General features: G+C 47.4%; 1 protein-coding gene across 1 annotated transcript in view; it reads right to left on the bottom strand.

Annotated features, from left to right (window-relative positions):
- LOC309579918 (mediator of RNA polymerase II transcription subunit 13-like) overlaps positions 1-20,248 on the bottom strand; it is a 179,601-nt gene that overhangs the window by 14,767 nt on the left and 144,586 nt on the right. The window contains exons 13-22 of the mRNA XM_082293492.1: positions 20,023-20,147; positions 18,783-18,882; positions 15,232-15,452; positions 11,963-12,168; positions 8,730-9,673; positions 7,939-8,118; positions 6,106-6,329; positions 5,329-5,521; positions 3,279-3,726; positions 1,760-1,979 (exon numbers count right to left, since the gene is read on the bottom strand). Of these exons, the coding sequence (XP_082149618.1) occupies positions 1,760-1,979; positions 3,279-3,726; positions 5,329-5,521; positions 6,106-6,329; positions 7,939-8,118; positions 8,730-9,673; positions 11,963-12,168; positions 15,232-15,452; positions 18,783-18,882; positions 20,023-20,147 (2,861 nt within the window). The remainder of the gene's footprint in view (positions 1-1,759; positions 1,980-3,278; positions 3,727-5,328; positions 5,522-6,105; positions 6,330-7,938; positions 8,119-8,729; positions 9,674-11,962; positions 12,169-15,231; positions 15,453-18,782; positions 18,883-20,022; positions 20,148-20,248) is intronic.

Below are 20,248 nucleotides of genomic sequence, written 5' to 3'. Positions count from 1 at the left end.
TTACCCAAGGATTTTAGAAGCTGGGCTTTCCCCTCTGTACAGGGATGGTAATAAAGCTGCAAACATTTGGGTTTGATTTATTTTGAAGTAACTGCATGTTGTGTGTGCTGTGTACAGCTGTGAGAATACAGTGCTGGAAATGGATCACATTTCCCTCGACTTGGAGAAAATTGCTGTTTGACTTTGATGCCTTAAGAAGAACTGATGCCTTAAGAGGCCTCCTGGAAACAGAGACTAGACAGGAGTAAGGGAATAAAGGCAGGTATTTATTCAAAGAGCCTTCAAAGGTACCCCTGGGGGGCCAGAGGCTACTGCCAAGATGGACCCCAAGATGGATGACAGGTCACGAGTTCTTCACACTTTTATAGGTTTGGTTCATTTGCATATCAGGGTTAATTCTCCAATTAAAGCTTCAGTTTAATGATGTAATTCCCCTCAGCCTGCCCCCCTTTAGAGGCTTTTGGTTAATAGTTTTTGGGCCTAGGATGGTCTGGGTGTCCTTGGAGAGCAGGCCTGGAGAGGCTTTGTTATGTCTACCAAGCACAAGAGAGCAGCAGTGAACAAGCTACAGGAAACTCCAGAGTGACACACCAGGCAGTGCAGGATTTGAAAAAAACAGAAGTTAAAACTTAAGGCATCAACTTCAATTGGCAAAATGTATTTTGAGGAACAAACAGAGGATGTGGAAACAAACAGCACAGAGAGAAAGGGTGAGTGTGCTACAGGCTGAGCTGCAATGGCAGTGCAGAGGTGACACGGTTCGTGTGTTTCAGACACCATGGGATCAGTGGCTGCTTTGGTTTTAGAGCCTCCAGGTCCGCATCAATCAGCTGCCTGCAGCCTACCATGACATGATGTTGTGGATCTGATTTTCAGTTCATCCCCAAGCCTGAAATATTTTGGTGACAGTTTCCCCCATCCTTTCAGGGGCCAATGAGGTCAAAACTATCAAAAACAACAAACATTTTCCATGCCCAACTTGAGACACCACAAGAACTTCCAATTTTTTTTTTTTTTTTAATAATTTGAAATACCTTTAAACCAAGGTGAGCACACATGGACAAGGTGCACAGAAATCCTTCCTGCACTGTTCCTCCCTGTGCCCTCTGGCTGCCCATACCCCCCACATTTACTGGGGCTCAGCCTCTGTGACAGAGGAGGCCTTGCAAAATGCAGCCAGCCTGGGCAAGAGGCCAGGAGCTGCCTCTGGCTGCACAAATTCAGTTCTTCAGCAATTCCATAGTAAGTAACTTTTTATATGCCAAGTTACATGGTAAACTATTTTTAAGAAGCTACTTAAGAAATTATTTTTTATACCAATACAATAGTTATATTATACATTAAATGTCTGGTTTCACGTACTTCTTTTGGATTAAACAGTATAAATCAGGGGACTATAAACAGCAGACAACTCAACACGTAAAGTAATCAAAGGAGCAACAGGCCAGTTCTGGCAATGACAACTCAAGTTGCAACTTAAATAACTGAAATCCCTCTCCAGGAAGCATGGGGCAGATAGGATTGCTGGGACCATGGGATGCAGTGCAGGGATTCTGTGGCTGCTCTAATTAATTTCGTCATCAAAAAAATCAAGGGGTTGTTTAAATACACAGACTTGCACTGTCAACAAAATAATTTGTAAGTAACACCTCCATTTTATGTATTATCTCCCATTTCTCTCTTTTAGCACAGTGTCCGCATCACAGGTGTGCTGTGACAGAGGGACTCGCTGTGAGGGTACAGAGGAAGGCAGAATTACCTGGAGAATGAAAGAATTCCTCATATTCTCAGGCAAGTTGTCCAACATTTCTGTGTAGCATCTCATGAGGCTCAGGAGCCAGAAGTTGGTGGAGGCAGACTCCTCGTCGGCAGTGTAGGTGAAGGGGTCCACCATGTAGATGACCACGGCGGGGGGGTAGGCGTTGCTGTCTGCAGCGTCCGGCTCCGTGGGGATCCCGATCCGCTCCCGCTCCGACGTGCTGGGGGGAGAGCCACGGGGTGAGTACTGCCTGTGTCTGGGGCCAGGCTGAGCCAGGGGGAAGGAAAGCATGAGCAGTTCTCACATCCAGGAGCAAAACTAAAACCCAGGAGGATGGGATTGAGATGAGCTGTGCTCAGAGCAGCTCCTAATCCAAAATAGCTGGGGTTAATTAGGCACTAAAGGTACCATACAGTCTGACGGCATCTCACTGAATGCAGTCAGACCAGATGATGCCTGAAGAAGATGGAAAAAGCTGCCTACTATTAGCTCTGTGTGTTTTCATGTAGGTGCACATCTGGGTTTTGGTGCAGTTCAGGGTTTGCTTTTGGGAGAAGTGGAAGGGGGAGAGCAGGAATTCAGAAGTGCCACAGCAATTCATGGGGCCTGGAATCCTGCTCAGGTCCGGGGAAGGCTCCACTGGTAACAGGAGCAACTATTTCTTACTTGGTAAAATGCTCCTCCCATGCCTCAGCCAGGAGAGAGAGGCTCAACATCTGTAAGTGATCAAAGCAGCTCCGGCTCTGTCAGAAGCCCCTGCAGCTGCTCACAAGGTGTTTTGCACAGATCAGGGAACAGAGGTCTCAAGGACAAGCCCAGCTACAGCAGGATGTGGGCTTTTCCCTCTCCATAACACACACCAGGACTATCAGCAATGTGCATTATTATGAGAGTAATGAAAAACATGCTGCCTCAGGAAGTTACTTATGTACAATGCTAAAAAACTTTTTCTTAATTTTTATGTGATGGATGGCTATTCATAATGAAGTCTTTAAAAACGTTGTGCTACCCAAATTTATTTTAAAGTAACAGGACTACAATCGTGTCTCCTGACCTCACAGTGTGCCTGCTTGCAAGACAACACCTGCAATGCAAGAAAATTAGGGGAAAAAAATCCATGGCTTGCATTTTGCATCTGTTAATGTTGCAGGTGTGATGGAGCAAGAAGCACTCAGCTCCACGGGGTACAGGTCTGGCACAGGACCTGAGACAGCCCATGTGCTCCTGGTGCTATAGGGGCAGGCCAGGTGGAAGGTCCTAAGGCAGCTCCACATCCATGCAGCTGAACCAGGCTGGGATTCTTGTGCTGAAAAAGGGGAGGGGTGTTTTTTCCAGCTCCCCTTTGTCAGTGACTGCTTTACACAGGAGCAGGCCCTGCCCCGCTCCCACCTGCTGGGCTGTGCTGCACCTGTCAGAGGGGCCTCTCCTTTGAAGGGTTTCCCTAAGGCTCAGAGGCTGGCTGCGCGCAGGACAGGGGGTTAGTGAGCAGCACTCTGAGCCGCGTGAGCGCTTCCCTTACCCTTCCTGTCCCTCCTGCTGCTGCTGCGGAAGGCTGGGGCCCGGCTCGGTGTCCGCGCCGGGGCCCGCGCTGCCCTGCGAGCGCTCGGCCGTGCCCCCCGCGGCGCCGCTGCTCTGGCCCGAGCCGGCGTTGCCGCTGAAGCCCGGCGTGGAGGAGGTGCCCATCTGGCTGGCGCCGGGCGTGGCAGAGGACGCGGACAGCTGCGGCACCGAGGAGCCCGAGGAGGAGGCGCTCCCGGCCGGAAGGCTCGTGGCGCCCGCGCTGGGCGTGGAGCTGAAGGAGCTGCCCGGGGCAGGGGCCCCGGCGGCGGCCGAGAGACACGAGGAGGAGCTGGAGGGAGCTGCTCCCGAGCTCCCGGGAGCTGCCTGCGGCTGGCTCGGAGCCGGCGTTTGGTACTTGGGGGGCAGCAGGAGGCTGCTGTCCAGCTGCAGGGTGGCCAAGTAAGGTGCTGGAATGGCATGGAAAGAGGGATTAATGACAGATCAAAGGAACCTGCATCAACCTGCACTCGGACGACATTCCCTGCACTTTTAGAACGTTCTAACAGTATACAAATGCTAAGAGAACAGAATCTCCATAACCCGTGTTTGCTTTGGAATCCATTCCTCAGGGTTTCAGTTCAAACTGATCAATTGTCTTTAAGGCCAGGACTGACTTTGCAGGGCTTTGTGAAGCTGGTACTGACACGTTCAGATCTCTGGCCAGACTGTGTGGTAGTAACAGCATTGTACAGTGCTCAGCTCTGCAATCTCTGCCAGGTTATCTCTGTCAGGTTGGAAACCTTAGAGTCATTTATATCTGAGCTACAATCATGGCAAACTTTAACATAGTTATTTCTACTGTGAGATACCACAGTGATAAATGAATATTTATTATTTATTTGCTCTCCGAGGTGGTAAATCACCAGCAGGGAAGTTCCCAATGCTGCCCCTGCCAGACGCCTCAGATGTGAACTGAGCAGCCCAATTCCTCATCTGACTGTACACACGGTGCCTCTTTCTGCAGGGAAGCCTGAGGTACTTCAGTAGTGTTGTAATAATTTCTCCCCTTGCCATAATTCCTGTGTCTCATGCTAAGATCCCAATTCTCAGTCACATACACAATATATGTTGACTCTGGACCCATGCTGGGAGAAGACAACCGTGTCTGTCCCCAGATGAAATCAGGTGACTGCAGGGACTCAGCCAGCAGCAGTCAGTGATCCTGCCCCAGCAGATGTTACACCCTTCCACACTCTCAGGTTCTACACTCCCTCACCAAACAAGCACTCCTGACGTTGCTGTAATACAGAACAAACAGGGCAGGGTGCCGTAACAAAAACAACCAGACTGATCTGTTTAAAGTGTCACTGTTTCAGGAGAGAAATAAGCCAGCATGAGGTGCAGAGGCAAAGGTGCCTTCAGGGTCCTGTGGTTCCAAGGGTCCACACAGAGCAGACTGAGGCCCCAGGCACCAAGGATTCCAGCACTTTCTCTTCTCCCCATGTTAACTCATTGCCTCTGCAGAGTCCCAGGGACCTCCTCTCTCCTATAAATACACCTTACACTGGAGGGCACCGTGACACGGCTCTGTCACGGGGCTGTGATGAGATGTGTCAGCAGCAATAAACCAGATCCATGGGCACCTCCAGTCTAGTGTGGAACACCTGCCCCATCCCTGCAAGTGTTCAGAGCCAGATCGCAGAGGACTTGGAGCAACCTGGTCTGGTGGAAGGTATCCCAGGGGGTGGAACAGGATGAGTTTTATGGTCCCTTCCAACCCAAAGCAGTCTGTGATTCTGTGACCTTTGTGCTACACAAACACCTTATACCAAACTGATTTTCTAAAAAGGTAAGAATTGGCTTTTGAATCTCTGACATGACCCCTAGAGTGACAAAAAACGCAACTTTCTGAAGTAGGCAAATTTAACATGGAAGGATTAAAAAATTAAGATAAAACCTTGTAATACCCTTTTAATTTTTAAACAGATCATAATCTGCACCTTTAGAAAACCCACACTGTGGCTTTGCACGTGCCCCCCCAATGTCCCAAGGCACGGGCTATCACTCACCGAGGTGATGGCGGCAGACCTGCGCGTAGAGCTTGAGCCTGGAATGATTGTCACAGTCCTCGGAGCCCCAGGGCTGGCTGAACCACTCGCTCACCAGCTCGTCCGTCAGCTTCTGCGCCACGCTCTTGCCCACCCGCATGATCCCATCCCGCAGCACTTTGCAGATGGGCTTGTGCTGCCCAAGTCTGCACATCTGCCAGGGGAGGGAAGGACAAACACCTGTAAGGAGATGCCAACCACCCTAGGAAGTTACAGAGACTGGTTTGTGGCCTAATCCCCTCATTCTCAGCACACAGCTGGGGGGCTTCTTAATAAGTATCTTTAAAAAACAGGCTACATTTATCTGTTGGCTTGAACTGCACTCACAGCAAAACTAAGGTTACAAAGGAATCTGACATATTGGGGAGCACATGCTAAAGAAATAAATGCTTTTATCCCCAGCCTAGCAACTGTGAGAAAGCAACAGCTTCTTTAATGTCCTCCTTGCTCTTCAGGCTTGGTTGGGCCATCACTGGGAGTCTGCAGCTCTGTTAATGCCACTGCTGCCTCCTCTGTGAAATGAATGTGTACTGGCAACAAACACCCCAAAATGCCCACAGAATTCCAGTGTCACTCCAACAGCATTCTTGGACTCTGAAAGTGCAGAAAGCCCTCAAAATGGAAAAAAAACCCCCTTCTTCAAATAGTTGTTACTTTAAACCCCATGCCCAGTGGACATGCACTTCAGCAGCAATGACACCTAAGAAGCAATAATTCAGTGTGGTCCCTCTTTCCAACCTCGTATACAGCACTCAAGTCCCTGAAGAAAGTTTTGGCTCCGTCGAGCAAGGCCTCGTTTTCCGGACACACCACGATGTAGGCGACATCCCGATGGCCCCCGTAGGGGTCCAGCAGGAGCCTCTCCCAGAAAGGGAGGGAGAACGGAGAGATTGTCAGGAAGTCCTTGTCATAGCCCACCAGCAGTGTCGGGATCGGGAGAGGCTCAGGAGATTCCTCAGAGCCTTCACAGGGGAAAAAACAAATAAAGAAAAGATGTTAAAATACCTGGTTTAGCTGCAGTGGGTCTCTGATGGCCCAGGATGTGGGTTCTTTTACAGGAATATTGGAAATCACTCATCCCTTGCTGTGCTGAGTGTCCTACAGGTTTATCATGGAGTGGAAATGGTTATCGAGGGTGTGCCATGCCTGATAAACCACATGCTCCCAGCCCTTCTTCTTGGAAAAGATATTTAATAAAGGAGAGGGAAGATTTATATCGTACTAAAGAAATGTCATATAATCAAAGTTGTTGGCCAAAGTGGAGGGAGCTGATCCAAGCACCACTTAAACTTTCCTAGAAAGCTGCAATAAAACATCTCCCAGCGTACTCCAAGCACATGTACTGCCCTTCCCGAGGCTTCATCTCCTGGTTTTTCCTTTGTCATATCCATAACCACAGCCCAGGAGGTCCTGTTCAATCACAAGTAATAACAGGAACACACAAAATCTGACCTTCCAGCTCTTCATCCACCTCCCCTGGTTATGCAAAATTACTGATGCTTAGAGAAATTCATTCCCAGGTATATAATACCACACAAAGTTATTATAATTCTAAAAATTGCCTCCTGCCCCTCTCCATAGGATGTGCTCTGAGCACTGCTGTCCCCACGGAGAGGATTATTACCCAGTGTAACAGGGTGTCTCCCAGATACTGCCTCAGTAGAAGAAATATTGCTGAAAATGTCAAGGTAAAATATACCCAGTAGTTCCTGCAGAATATAATTCAACTTTATTAAAAAGTCAGCATCCAGTAAAGTTCACTGACTTTCCATCAAAGGCTCTGCTCTGCACTCTATGGGAATTTTGGTGTTCTTCTCTGGCAACAATTGGCAAATCCTAACTCTTCAAGTTTCAAATGCTGGAAAAATCATTAGAAGTGCTCCTGGTGGGGCACAACAGCTTTAGACAGGAACTGGAGTTACCCCCATTGTCCCAGCCCCAAGGAAAGCAGCAATACATCAAATACCAGCAGAGAGCAAAGCGTGATGGAGCTGTAGGAAAAATTATACCAGACTGCACTGGTTAAGCCTGCAATAAATTGCAGGCAAGAAATAGATTGAAACGCCCGTCGTTATTCTGCAAACGTGCACAGACAAAACCTGGTTTGTAATTTGTGTTTTCCAGAAGTGTCACTTACAGCCAGGAGATACTGGAACTGAAACTTTTCATTAAGACTACGAGAACCTCTGTGGAGAAAGCACTCCCAGTTTTTGTGGATTTGCAGAGCTCACACAGCCCCTGTTCCCATTAGGATGTGGCTGATTTCAGCAGCTCCCTCCACTCCCATTATGTCTGTACCAGCTTGCTTTGGTCTGAGCCAGCCCCCCATTCAGGTAGGGGGGCTGAGCCTCACCCCACAGTTTCTGCTCCCTGTAAATGTTCATCACCTGGAGGGGTAAAACCTCCATCAGGGTGTCACAAAGGCCTTTTGAGGCACTTTAAAGCTCTGTGAAGAACCCCCCCCATGACCCCAGGCTGTATGAACAGCCCCCTTCCTAACACATTTCCAGGAGAAAGTGCCCATTTCTAGGAAGCTGCACTCTGACTTGGCACAGAGCCCAGTATAGGTACCGTAGGTCCCCCGTCCTGCCATCTTATGGAACTGCTGCCAGGTGAGCGGTCCCTGCACGTGCTGGATGTTCTCCCAGGTCCTTCCTGTCCTCTTCTTCTGGATGGCATCCTGGAGAAAGGGCTGCAGGGAGAGCAGCATGCGCACCACGTCCTGGGAGGAGAGCATGCTGATGTCCAGCACTGCAAGGGACAAGGAGCAGCAATCACTTCAGGGAGGGACAGCAACCCCTTGGACACGACCAACTGCTCTGCACACTGCCCATGGAATATGGACAACTCGAATTAGCTGGATGGCACTCAATGTGGTACTTGTCAAAAACACTGCTGTCACCACAGGCCTTTACACACACATTTCAGTGTCACTAGTGTCCAGCTCACGTCACAAGATGCCAAAGCATCTTCACTATACAAACAGGTAATATTTATTTATAATGTTTTTCCCCCCTTGGCACTTTTTCCCCCTAAGTCAAAGAGAGCAATTATTTTCTGCTGACTGCTTATACCCTTCTCCAAAAGCAAAAAGGACCTCTAATTTTGCCTTCCCCCAAATACCTGAATTTGCTTCAGATTTGTGAACTTCCACAGACTCATTTCCAATTTAGGCCACGAAGTCTGAAGACAACGGGATTATTGGTACTTTGATGTAATTCACAAGCGTTCAGAAATCTACTTTATCTCTAGCATATTTTTAGTCCTATCATTTCCCACGTAAAGATTACGTGAGTCACAACTAAACAGATTTACAGAGGTCACAAAATATTCAGAGACAAAAGGCTCAGCTGTGCCCGTACCGTTGCTGTGAGGCCAGGAATGGACAGTGGCACTTCGGACAAGGGCTTCGTCCACCTTGCCCCCCGTGGGGTTGTCCACGTACTGCCTGCCCTGCTCCAGGGCATTGAAACATTCCACCCAGGAGTCGTTGCTGTCGGCCTGCAGCCGGTCGTAGCTCCAGTTGATGCAGGGCAGCGTCTGGCGGTTGTTGGAGGCCATGTAATCCAAGCAGCTCAGCGATGTGAAGGGCTGCGTGTGCTGGTTCTGCAGCAGCAGCAGGAGGCTCATGGGAGGCTCCTGGCTCCTCCTGGCTCCCTCTCCCATCTGCGAGATCAAGTTGCTCTGGCAGATCATCAGTCGCCTTTCCGCAGCCTGGCCGATGTCCGAGGTCTTGCCGAAAATATCCAGCTCGTCCTCGATGAAGAGCCCGGAGTTGTAGCCGAGCTTGCGGTTCATGATGGCGCTGAAGCCGCAGGTGCAGCGGTACTGATCTTCGTTGGAGGAGTCGGGGATGTACAGCCCCACGTCGGCGCCCTTGATGTTCATGTTGCAGGCGCAGATGCAGCAGCTGTCGAAGTTCCTGTCCTTGAAGATGTTGAGCACAGAGTCGGAGAGGATCAGGGTCACGTACAGGCTGTGTGCCTCCGGGATGGGCTGCACTGTGCCCGGCTCCACCGAGTTGAGCGGCCGTGTGGTGGAGGGGGTGGAGGCGGGGGAGCCCTGGTCGGTGCTGTCGTACTTGACGGAGCCCTGGCCGCTGGCGGTGCCCCCGCCCCGGGGAGTCCTGGGCGTGCGCGGCGTGCGCGGCGTGGGCACGGAGAAGCGCGGCGTGGCCGGGGACGGCAGCACCCCCGCGCCGCTGTTGCTGGCAGGGGCCGTGCTGTTGAGCGTCACTGGTGTGCTCATCTGGGGCGTGCTCATCTGCAGGTAGTCCTGGTCCAGGCTGCCCACGCTGGGCACGTTGCTGCGGGGAAGGGATGGGAACAGAGAGCCTTTTGTCAAAGTTCATTTTTAAATACCAGGAGATGGTGAAACCTGAAGGGACTCATTGACACTGCAGTAAAGAACACTCTGCTCATAACCTTTACTCGTGGCTCTCAACAGAACTCTGAATTCTCACCACAAGCACCACTGTTTCTTATCATTATGATAAAAGGTATCACTTCACCCTCTTAAAGATTATTCTCATGGCTTAAGACTCAAACGCTCTTGAGAACAATCCCTAGGTAAACGATCAAGTTAAGATTTAGGATGTTTGCAAGTTTTCTAGGGAAAAAAGAAAGAACAGTAGCTTTTATTTTAAACACCACTATCTGTGAAGAAATACAGATTAGTGGAAATGAAAGTATTTCAGAGAGACAGAAATCTTATTTTATTTTAGAAATGACCACTTTAAATAGCTGTCACAAGCCATGCATGTGGCTCTGATACACAGTATCACCTCATGGACACACACTGCATGTCTGATTCTATAAATGCAAATCCTCATTTCGGATTACACAGTCTGCGGCACAATGGGACACGTTCCATTACAAACTCTTAGTCCAGTAAAGCTAAGAATCGTATTTTTGGGTCATCTCCATTTGTGACTGGGTTTTATTACTCTGTTTTTGTCATTTCCTGCCAAATTCAAGTGACCACAGAACAGTTTGTACATTCCTATGAGATCTTTCATCTGCAAGGATTCAATTCAAGAAACAGGTAATAAGGGGCCAATGAAAGAATAAGATCTTTACTTTTCTCTTTCCACATCACTTCTAACCCGCTTCCTTTTCTTGTAATGTGTTGATTACATATTAGAATAAGGAAAGAGTGTAAGAACTCAGTAAGTCTCTGGATAAGGAAGGGGAAACAGGGATTCTTCCATGTTTGTCTGTCCTCATAGTGTTTTGTGTGTTATTGGAAAGGACTATCATCATTTGAATGCCCACCTATCATTAGTGACTTGAAAAGGAAAACACTGAAGACCCCTTTCCTTACAATCATTTTTTTACCTTGAACTGATGTGTGTCCAACTCAAAGCAGGAGAGGGGAAAATAATGAAGCAGGGTCTGAAGGAGTTGTGGAGCGGCAGCAGAGCGAGTGCCTCAGACTAATAAGAAAAGGTGACCTAGAAACCCTGATTGGCAATCACCACTCTGTCGGAAGCCTGCAGTAATAATCCTCACTCTAATTGGATTAGATTGAAAATGAAAGGGTTTTTTCCCCCAACAAATACCTGAAATTAATAACCAGCTCAGGCCCGGTGCATCAGTTACTATTATGAAAAAACCTGAGAATTAAATTGCTCCCTAGGCACTATATCAAGGGTTTACAATTTCTTCTTTGCAATTCTTTTGAGAACACTGAAGGACCCTTTGGGGCTGCAAAAGGACTGATTTAAAGGATTTACAGACTGGTTTAAAGATACAGACTGCTTCCTCTAGAAATGAAGCAGTGCAGCAGGAGACCTTTGTACTATTACTATGCTTTTTCAGAGATTTTATTAATTTAATGGTGCAAATTCTTGCTAGCTTTCAAAACCTCCAGCAGTGAATTTCCTCCATAAACACTGCTCATTTCTGAGAACAGAGTGAGGAATCCAAGCTTGGAAAATGAATGTCAGTGGTTCCCTTCATGTCACAGCACTCTTCTACTTGGCATCTCCTCTTTGGGTCCCAGGAAGGGTGGGACGGGACAGGACAGGACATGGACCAACATCTGTCTGATCAGCAGCTCCCCATGGCCCTGCTCAGGGACACCACAGAAGCTCCCACAGGAACACACACTGGGGAGCTCCCACAGGCCCACTCAACATTTCCAGAGCCCTCAGAAGGGCAAATGGAATCTCCAGGACCAGAGATCACCAGGCTGGAGCTCAAAGTGACACAAGGGAGCCTGGCTGGAGGCTGGACATGCAAATGGGAGGGCAGAGATGTGAAAGGTTCAGTGCATTCATTTTGTTCCCCAACACTTGTGGTCTCTGTTGAATCACAATATTTTCCTGTATCAGAAGTTGCCATTAATTCAGTACTGCATGTTCCTGTTCTTTCAAAAGCACTGAGAGTGGACACATACTGTAACAGCCCTGACTGCCAAAGCCAGGGTTAAATGTTCCTGCTATCAGAAGTGTTTTGATCTCAGTCAATGACAAACCTAAAATGTTTAAAATACATTTGCAGGTTAAAGCACTGTTAATACAAACAACCATTTTAGTTACACCCAGCTTTAGGCACGGGCTGGACAGACTCCATTCCTCCAAGGCTGTACTTACTTGTAGCCATCTCTGATGAAAGTGGCTGCAGGTGGCAATGGAAGTTGTTCAATTTTCGGAGGAACAGCCCAAGAAGGCCTGAAGATGCAGGCATCTGGAATCTTCAGAGGTAGGAGGCACTGGCTGGGCAGGATCTTCAGTGGAGCAAACAGGGAGGAGCCCACGAAAGGTTGAAGTGATGGAACTTTGTGCACATACGAAAAATCCTGTAACATCCAAGTGACCTTGTTACAACAATGTGGTCAGGTTGCTCTTTAGATATTTATTTTTAATTCAAATCTATTGTACCGTTTGAACTAATATTCCCTTTTCCCCCCCAAATGAACTATATTTATTCATTCTACAAAGGATTCAAGAGCAGTTCCTTCAAGGAAACTCAGCTGAGGCTCCTGGTTATGCTGAGATGCTGCACAGCTTTATGGCAGGAGGTTTCACAATTGGATCAGGCTCATTTCAGACAAGCTGTGCTTGAAACATCAGTAGTGCACTATGAAATTTTCATACTACCTAACTTTTAGCACCTCATTTAGGCACTTAAAAGATTGATCTTTGCAAGACTTCTGTACTGACAGTGGGGAGAGGCTGTCAGAGTGTGAGGAACCCTGAGGTGCCTTGAGGCAGCCTCTCTGAATAACCCCCACCGTGGGGGTTCACATCACTTTAGCAATAACAGTGCACACTTTGTACATGCCAATCATTACACAGAGTATTAAATACAAATATCTAAACCATCCAGCAAACACTATATTAACTATCAATGAAGTTCAGCCCAGCTGGGCTTGCAGTGACTGTCAGGTTTGCTTGCAGAGATTGATGACAAGAACTTCAGCCAGAGTTTTAGAGCTATTGCAGCTCTTTCAGGAGATCAGAACTAGTCCTTCTGAGGCACTACTGCAAAGTAAAAATGAGTAGGAAAACATTAACAGCACTCTCAGTATTTAATATCTCATTAGAGCTTTGCATTTTTCCCTTGCACCTTGTCAAGCATTGAGGGATGAGGAATGTGTGGATTACTATCTCCAGCTGTGGAATGCTCAGCACAAGGAATCTCCTTCCATGCTCTCAGAATGATCAGCAATGGGTTTAGTGCTTGTTTCCCCCACTGGTGTGTATGAGCAGCTGTGACACACTCAGAAGCCAGTCAACTGTGCTGTTGGAAATGTTCTCAGGCAGAATTAAAATAAGTATTTTAATACTCCTATAATGGTTGGTGAGGGAGATTAAAATATCTTTGGTATCAATGATGCCCTGAAATCTGCTCCTACTCAAAAACCTTCAGCTCAACAAATTCCAAGACAGACTTCTTTTCCAGGCCCAACTTATCCTGTTCTTAAACAAACAATTTACTGCACAAGCCGAAGAGAAAAACCAGCAAGGTTTGTGGCAAGGCAAAGTCTTACAAACCCTATAAAAAACTTATTTCAGACTCCTCTAATGGCATAAAAACTTGTGGATGCACCAACTCAAGACAGGAAATAGAGACTGCCCTGGAGCACACACTGAGAAGGTGTCTCTTGCCAAGGTGCCTCCAAGTGAGAGCTCAGGGAGGAAGGAAGGAGAGATCTGGCAGTACCGAGGCAGACTTGCCCCATGTCCTGGTGTCCAGGAGGGTTCTGCTTTCAGAGGGACACTGGGAATTCCCTCCCACCTCGCAAAGCCCCTTTCTCCACAGAGCTGCTGGGACAAGCTCCTTGCCAGCTCAGCCCTTGGCAGGGGAATGAGCTGGGAGTGCCGGGATCTGACTGGACACACTGGACTGGCACCAAAACAGGGGAGCACAACCCTGGAATGCTGTCCCACAGGCTGTCCTGCTTCCTGCCAGGGACAGGAACTCCCTCCTCTCCCAGGGACAAAACTGAAAGCTCCTGTGGAAGAAGTCACCCTGTGGGATTTGCCAGGGCTTCCCTTGCAGTCTGCATGAGGGATGCTATTCCTGCTGCCAGGAAAATATCCTACTTCACAGCTAACCACATCATTTACACTGAACAAAGGCATCCATCAGTATCCTCACACCAACACAGCCACTTCTTGTCCATGTCCAAGTGTGTCCCTGGCTCAGCAATGCAGACCCCTAAAAATCAGCGTTCAGTTAATTCCAACATGGGCACAAAGGAGAGGAAAGGAGGTGGTGCTGGGGAGAAAGAAGGCTGCTGAAATAGAAGGAACAGGCTGTGGCACATGAGGGACAGGTGGGTCTGAAGGAGAAAAATTAGGCTACAAAATCAAGGGCTGGGGACTACCAGGAAGCCAGAGTTAGAGTGGGCATCTCACTTGCTATTCCCCATGTACAGAGCAGCTTGCTGCAGAACAAGGTGCTGTGCATTTCCACACAAAAAGTGTACTTTTTATTAAAAAACCCCTCAGGCTGTATGCATGGAAATATGGCAACAATACCTTCTGGCAAAAGTGCCGAAAGGCAGCCCCAGAAGTTCAGGGATGCAGGATGCACACAGGCAGGATGGTTTTGCCCTGCTCCTACCCTGTGATGGAACAATGACACAACCAATGTACACCGGTGCTGATGCTGGGTCCCTCCATGGGATGCTATGGAGAAATGGCCACACTGGGATGTCACGAGAACCCAGAGTCCCCAGCCACGAACAGCTCTTACTGAGACACTACAGGACTCGAGAGAGGAGAACTAGGTGACATTACCTGACCTGTGTTACACAGAAAGTCAGATAAGAATGGTCCCATCTGGCCTTAAAACTTGTGAAGTAACATCAGCTGAAGAAGAAACAGAGCAAGTTCAACCCCTGGGCTTTCTCAGAGAGTTTCAACCCTAACCAAAAAAGGAACATTTCAGAGAGATAAAGGCAGCCTTTCTACATGCACCACTTTATCCCACTGTGTGCCCAGCCTGGCAGCAGGGAAGGGGGCACAGGGAAGGGGCCACAGAGAAATTATTTGAAGAAATGCATCAATTAACAGCTCCTTAGGCAGGAGTGTGGTGTTTTTCCATACATGTACATTCTCTCTGTTCAGCACAGGGCTCATTTCACAGACAATACTGTTTGTTTCCTGAGAACACCCAGAACCATTACAAACACAAGATTACAAGAAGAAAAATGCCTACAGTTAAAATCAGGGAAACAATTAAAAAGCTCTTTTACTAGAAAAGAATATTTTTCCAACTTCAGCCTGACAGGTTCTTTACATGGGTCCAGCTCACATTTGTTAGCTGCTACACACACTACACGGGACTCATTTATAAAAATCAAAGTGTGCATAGAGGAGTTCGTAAAAATCCCACATTTCTGGCATGTTACCTTAATTTCTTCAGGTTTAGGGCTACCTAATCCATCTTCCACCTCCATTTTAAACTCAGCCAGCTGTGTTGGAACCATGTTGACCATAGGGCTCTCCATCATTCCCAAGGCAGTCACAGTCTCTGAACTTATTCCATCTTTATAACTCATCACTGGGGAGAAGGCAGGGTGCTGTTCTAAAGAGGGTGGTGTTGGGAACATCCTTTGGAGATCTGCCACAGCTGAATAGGATGAAACAACACAGTTAATCATTAAAATAAAAATTCTCAAGGAAATTCAATAAAACAGAAGAGACCAACTGAATGCGAGCTCTTACTTCATCAGTTAAAAACTAGCAAAGCTCCTCCAGACTTACTGGGGTTCTGACAGCAGTGTAAGTCTAGACCAAAAGTTAACTCCTAGGGATAAATTCCCCAAATTCCTAGGGATACTCTGCAAGGTTATTGTTCAGCAGAAACAACAACCTGGTAGACAGACAAACAAATGTACAGTTTACCAGCAACTAATAAATCCTTCCTAACTGGAGAGATGAATTGACATTAATGCCAAGCTCACCCCAGTGACTGCTTCTCAGGAGTCACAGAGGAGTTTCCTCCCTTTGCCAGAGCTGACACTGAGCCCCAAAACCGGAGGCCTGAGCTGGATTTCTCCACTCAGTCACTGTAGCCTCATTTGGTCCATGGCAACACAGCTCCTGCCACAAACACGGGCAGTCCTGCCTAGGAACAGACTGCCAGGCAGCCTGAAGTTCCAGTGCCAGAGAAGCCACAAAATTACCATTTTGCATCACAAGACATTAAGCCAGGAAAATCCCTGACTTCTCAGGAAATGAACGTAATGGAATCATCCATTGGCTGTTTTTCTTCTTTAAGCAGAACAACCAACCCCGACAGAGATGCCCCATACACGGTAATGCAATCAAACACAAATCACACCAAGTCCTGCATGTTCTCCCCAGTTCCATTCTGCTTCCTTCCAGGTACAGCTGATTTATTTTGTGTCACATTCAGCATAAATGCTCTATTTTCCTGACTTGAATTAGGACTAATCCTCTCTGAACAAAACCATCACTGGTGAACCACTGTAATTAGAGAAGGGTGAATTCCCTCAAGTGTCTCCTCTTAGATACTTTCTCTGACAGATTTAATGCCCAATCCCATTTCCCTACCCAAGCTGATGGGACACAGGGACACTCTTGTGCTCAGTAACATCTGCAGCCTAAAGATGATGGAAAATTCATAAATCAATATGGATGGATTTCTGACTGGTAAACACCATGTTGTGGAAATCCAAACAGGTAAGAAGAAGTACTGTTCTCAAAAACTAACAGAAAAATGCAGAAATAAGTGATGGGATTACAACTGTATATGGATTGTGAGTACCTGCACTAACAGAACATTTGTTTAGGATGCTGCAGCCTCAGGATGTGTCTCCACTCTGCCTTAACAGAGCCAGCCCTGCATGTGATGCTTTTGTGCTCAGAAATGACACAGCCAGGCTACTGAACTCTTTAGACAAAGTGAAACAAATAGGGGAAAGCCTCTCAAAATGCAGTTCTTTTGGTAATAACTGTCCAAGCTGAATCCAAAGTCCTTCACCATCTGGAGCAGCAGAGTAAACAATGGGCTATGAATTATTCCCACTCTGTCCATATTCTTTTCCCCACTCTTTCAATATTTGAATTTAAGACCTTAGTCTTGTCCTGATACAGGATGAATCAGTGCTGACAGCAGGTTCAGCACAATGGAAGAAATTCTTTTCCAACAACATTAGTATAAAATACAATGTTCAGGCTGGCAGCTGGATTGGCTCCCTGTTTCTCAGCAGAGAGAGGTGCTTTAGGCACTGGAGAGAGGACAGGGAGGAAGGTGAAAATGAAGGGTGGCCAGTAGGAATTTATGATGCTGTACAAGGCACTTCAGCTCCCCACAGACACTGCTCTGCCTCGACAGCTGGTGCAAGGCCACAGCTACAAGTGGAGTGTATCTGTTTAACTTCACACTACATCATTTTCTCACCTCTAGCTCACTCCACTTAGCAAAATTCTGCAGTGCAGATTCATAAAAAAGTTTAATTACAAAAAATCCCCCAACCCTACAGCAACAGGCAACTATCATCATTCATTTTCATGTGTGTCATGCTTGAAAAAGCTTTGCATATTTTAAAAAGCTATGGATCAACTAAACCTGTCAAAATCCAATTTCTGTATACTTCAGACTTCTACATTTGAGTAAATCAGCACAGCTTTTATGGGTCCATAAAACTCTGACTCATCTCCTTCAGACTGGTTTTTTTCTTCACCTCAATTTGTTCTCATTACCAGCTGAAGTTAATGAGAAGGCATTAAAGAATGATTTGCAGAGAGATTGGATTTCTGCTTATAGTGGCCACAGAAATCAAGCACTCTTCCTTCTCACCACTAAGTAATTTGTCATTTGATTCGTTACTATTATACCAAAAATTCTCACCTTCCTCCTGTCCCACAAACACAGACACATTTCTCCTTCAACTAAAGAGAATGCCACCTATACCACAATAGAATCAGGGATCTGTTCAGGCTGGAAAAGCCCTCTGAGATCACTCAGTCCAACTACTCCCAGCACTGCCAAGGCCACCATTGCCCCATGGGCCACATCCACACGGCTGTTAGATCCCCCCAGGGATGGGGACTCCAGCACTGCCCTGGACAGCTGTGCCAGGGCTGGACAGCCCTTTCTGTGAAGGAATTTTCCCAACATCCAACCTGACCCTCCCCAGCACAGCCTGAAGCCATTCCCTCTCCTCCTGTCCCTGTTCCCTGCGAGCAGAGCCCGACCTGCCCTGGCCACACCCTCCTGTGCAAGAAATGCAGCAGAGCCCACAAACCTCAGAGTACAAGTTGTCATTCCCAACAGCTGTTGGCACAGTCCTTAGAAAAAAGCCCTATTATTTTAATCTAATTTCATACAATTTCATCAGTTTCCTGCACTCCCATAACCTCCCTTGTCCATGGGCAGGGCCTGTCCAAGCATCGCTGCCACAACCACCTGTAAAAGGTCTACACCGTGCCTACAGTTAGAACCCAGCCCTTTGATTTTAATCATGCACTTCCACATCCAGATTAAACTCTGAAGGTGATTTTAGTTTTAATTTGTAAAATGGTTGATGCAATTTTCTTCTAAGACAGGTTGCACCATCATGGCCAATTGGTAAGCCATGGTTTTAAATTCTTTGATTTCATTAAGTAGAAGGATTTATACTTAAAGAGGGATGTGGTAATGGTGTAAGTGCCCAATAGTGAGCTGAGAAGAGAGGAGGGAGCTTCCAAAGGAAGATTTGTAACAAACCCATCCCATAGTTCCAGACTAAGACAACAATGCCAACAGAAGAGCACCTCAAATCTCCGTAGGCTCATTAAAAATCCGTGTCTGTATTACCACTGTCCTCATTAAAACCTGGCAACTCCAGCACAGGTGCACCCTCCGTGAGCCCAGCGCCACGGCAGGGCTGGCACAGCGAGGCCTGTGCGCGTGGGAGGGCTGAGCTGTGCCCAGGGAAGCGCTGGTACTCACTGGGGGGGTAGGGAACCGCGGTCCGGCCGTCCTTGCCCAGCGGCCGCTCCTCGGAGCCCGCTGCCAGCAGCTTGGAGGAGCGCAGGGCTGGGGACACGGCCTGCAAACCAAACACTGCAGTTAGCACAGACTGGCACCTCTCAGGGGCACTGCACCGCAAAGAGAACGGCTGCTTTTCTGCTCTCCCACCCACTGCCCCCCAAGGAGTCTGGATTTTTCCCCCTCTTTCAACACTAAAACAAAAGAAAAATATTTGCCTGTCTATATACCCCCTCATAAATTGACACATACATGTAACTATGTACTTTTATATTTCTATACACACACAAATTATATTCAAAATTTTATCACAAGCCCTGAGCTTGAAATGCCTGTGACTGCTCTACTTGTTTCCATCTATGGATTACTCCAAGGTAAGAATGGGAATATGACACTGCGAGTAAGCCCAACACATGCAAATGTTAAGACATGAAAAACATTAGGGCTGTCCAGGCCAACTTCAGAGAAAAAAGTAATTTTTTATTTTGACAGAACAGTCCTCTGGTAGATTTGCATGTTAACTGTGGCATCTGAAGTGCAGTTTGTGTGGAACCACAGCAAAACTGGTGCACTTGTAAAGTCCTGCCAAGAAAAAGGCATTAGACTTTTAAACACCCTTATCTACTACTAACAGTCACTTTAGGATCACCTTTTGTGATTTTGGCCATATTAGATTATGCTTAAAGATAGCGACTATTCAAATCTTTGCCTTCCCTGGCAGTTTCCCCCTCTCATAACTGATACAAATCTGCACTTCCTTTTGTATTTCCTAACATGCAGCAACTATTTCTCTTCGCACTGAAATAAAGTGCTTGGAAGAATGAAAGGGAACATGCTGTAAGGCTGAATTTATTTTTCTTTGGTCAGGTTCTCAGACAAGGTAAAAGAACTAATCACCAGTTAATAAAACTTGGGTCTTTTCCAGAAGTTTCTAACACAAAATTCTGACAGAAGTCCAGGACACAGAACTAGGTATAATGGATTTATACAGCAACTGCATGGCTCTCCTATGGAAGCTCCTTACAGCCTGTCCATGCAGAACAGATCTCCTGAAGGATCTCTCTCTTTGCCAGCAATCCTTCCTAGCTAAAATCTAAGCCTGCCTACCTGGAAACCCTCTCTCCCATCTATTAAGGATAATCATTCCCAGCAGGATTCCTGGTTTTCGGCCTAGAGGATACTCAGTCCCAGAGAGACTCACCCCAAGCTCATCCTCATCGGAGTTGTCGAAGATGTTGTCGAGGTCGTGCAGGGACGGGGCCAGGTCGGTGACCTGGGTGAGGCTGCCGGAGGCGGCCCTGCCGGCAGCGCCGTCCTGCCGCGGGTCTGGCAGCCAGGGAACGGGAAATAAACGGGGGCACCGTCAGCAACAGGGCAGCACAGGCGGGGACACAGCAGCACCTTTCCCAGCAGCACTGAGCACCTCT

The sequence above is a fragment of the Coloeus monedula genome (assembly GCF_965178545.1).
Source record: "Coloeus monedula genome assembly, chromosome: 18".
Classification (NCBI taxonomy): Eukaryota; Metazoa; Chordata; class Aves; order Passeriformes; family Corvidae; genus Coloeus; species Coloeus monedula.
The sequence above is the reverse complement of the archived record's forward strand: the minus strand, read 5'-3'. Positions and strand labels throughout refer to the sequence as shown.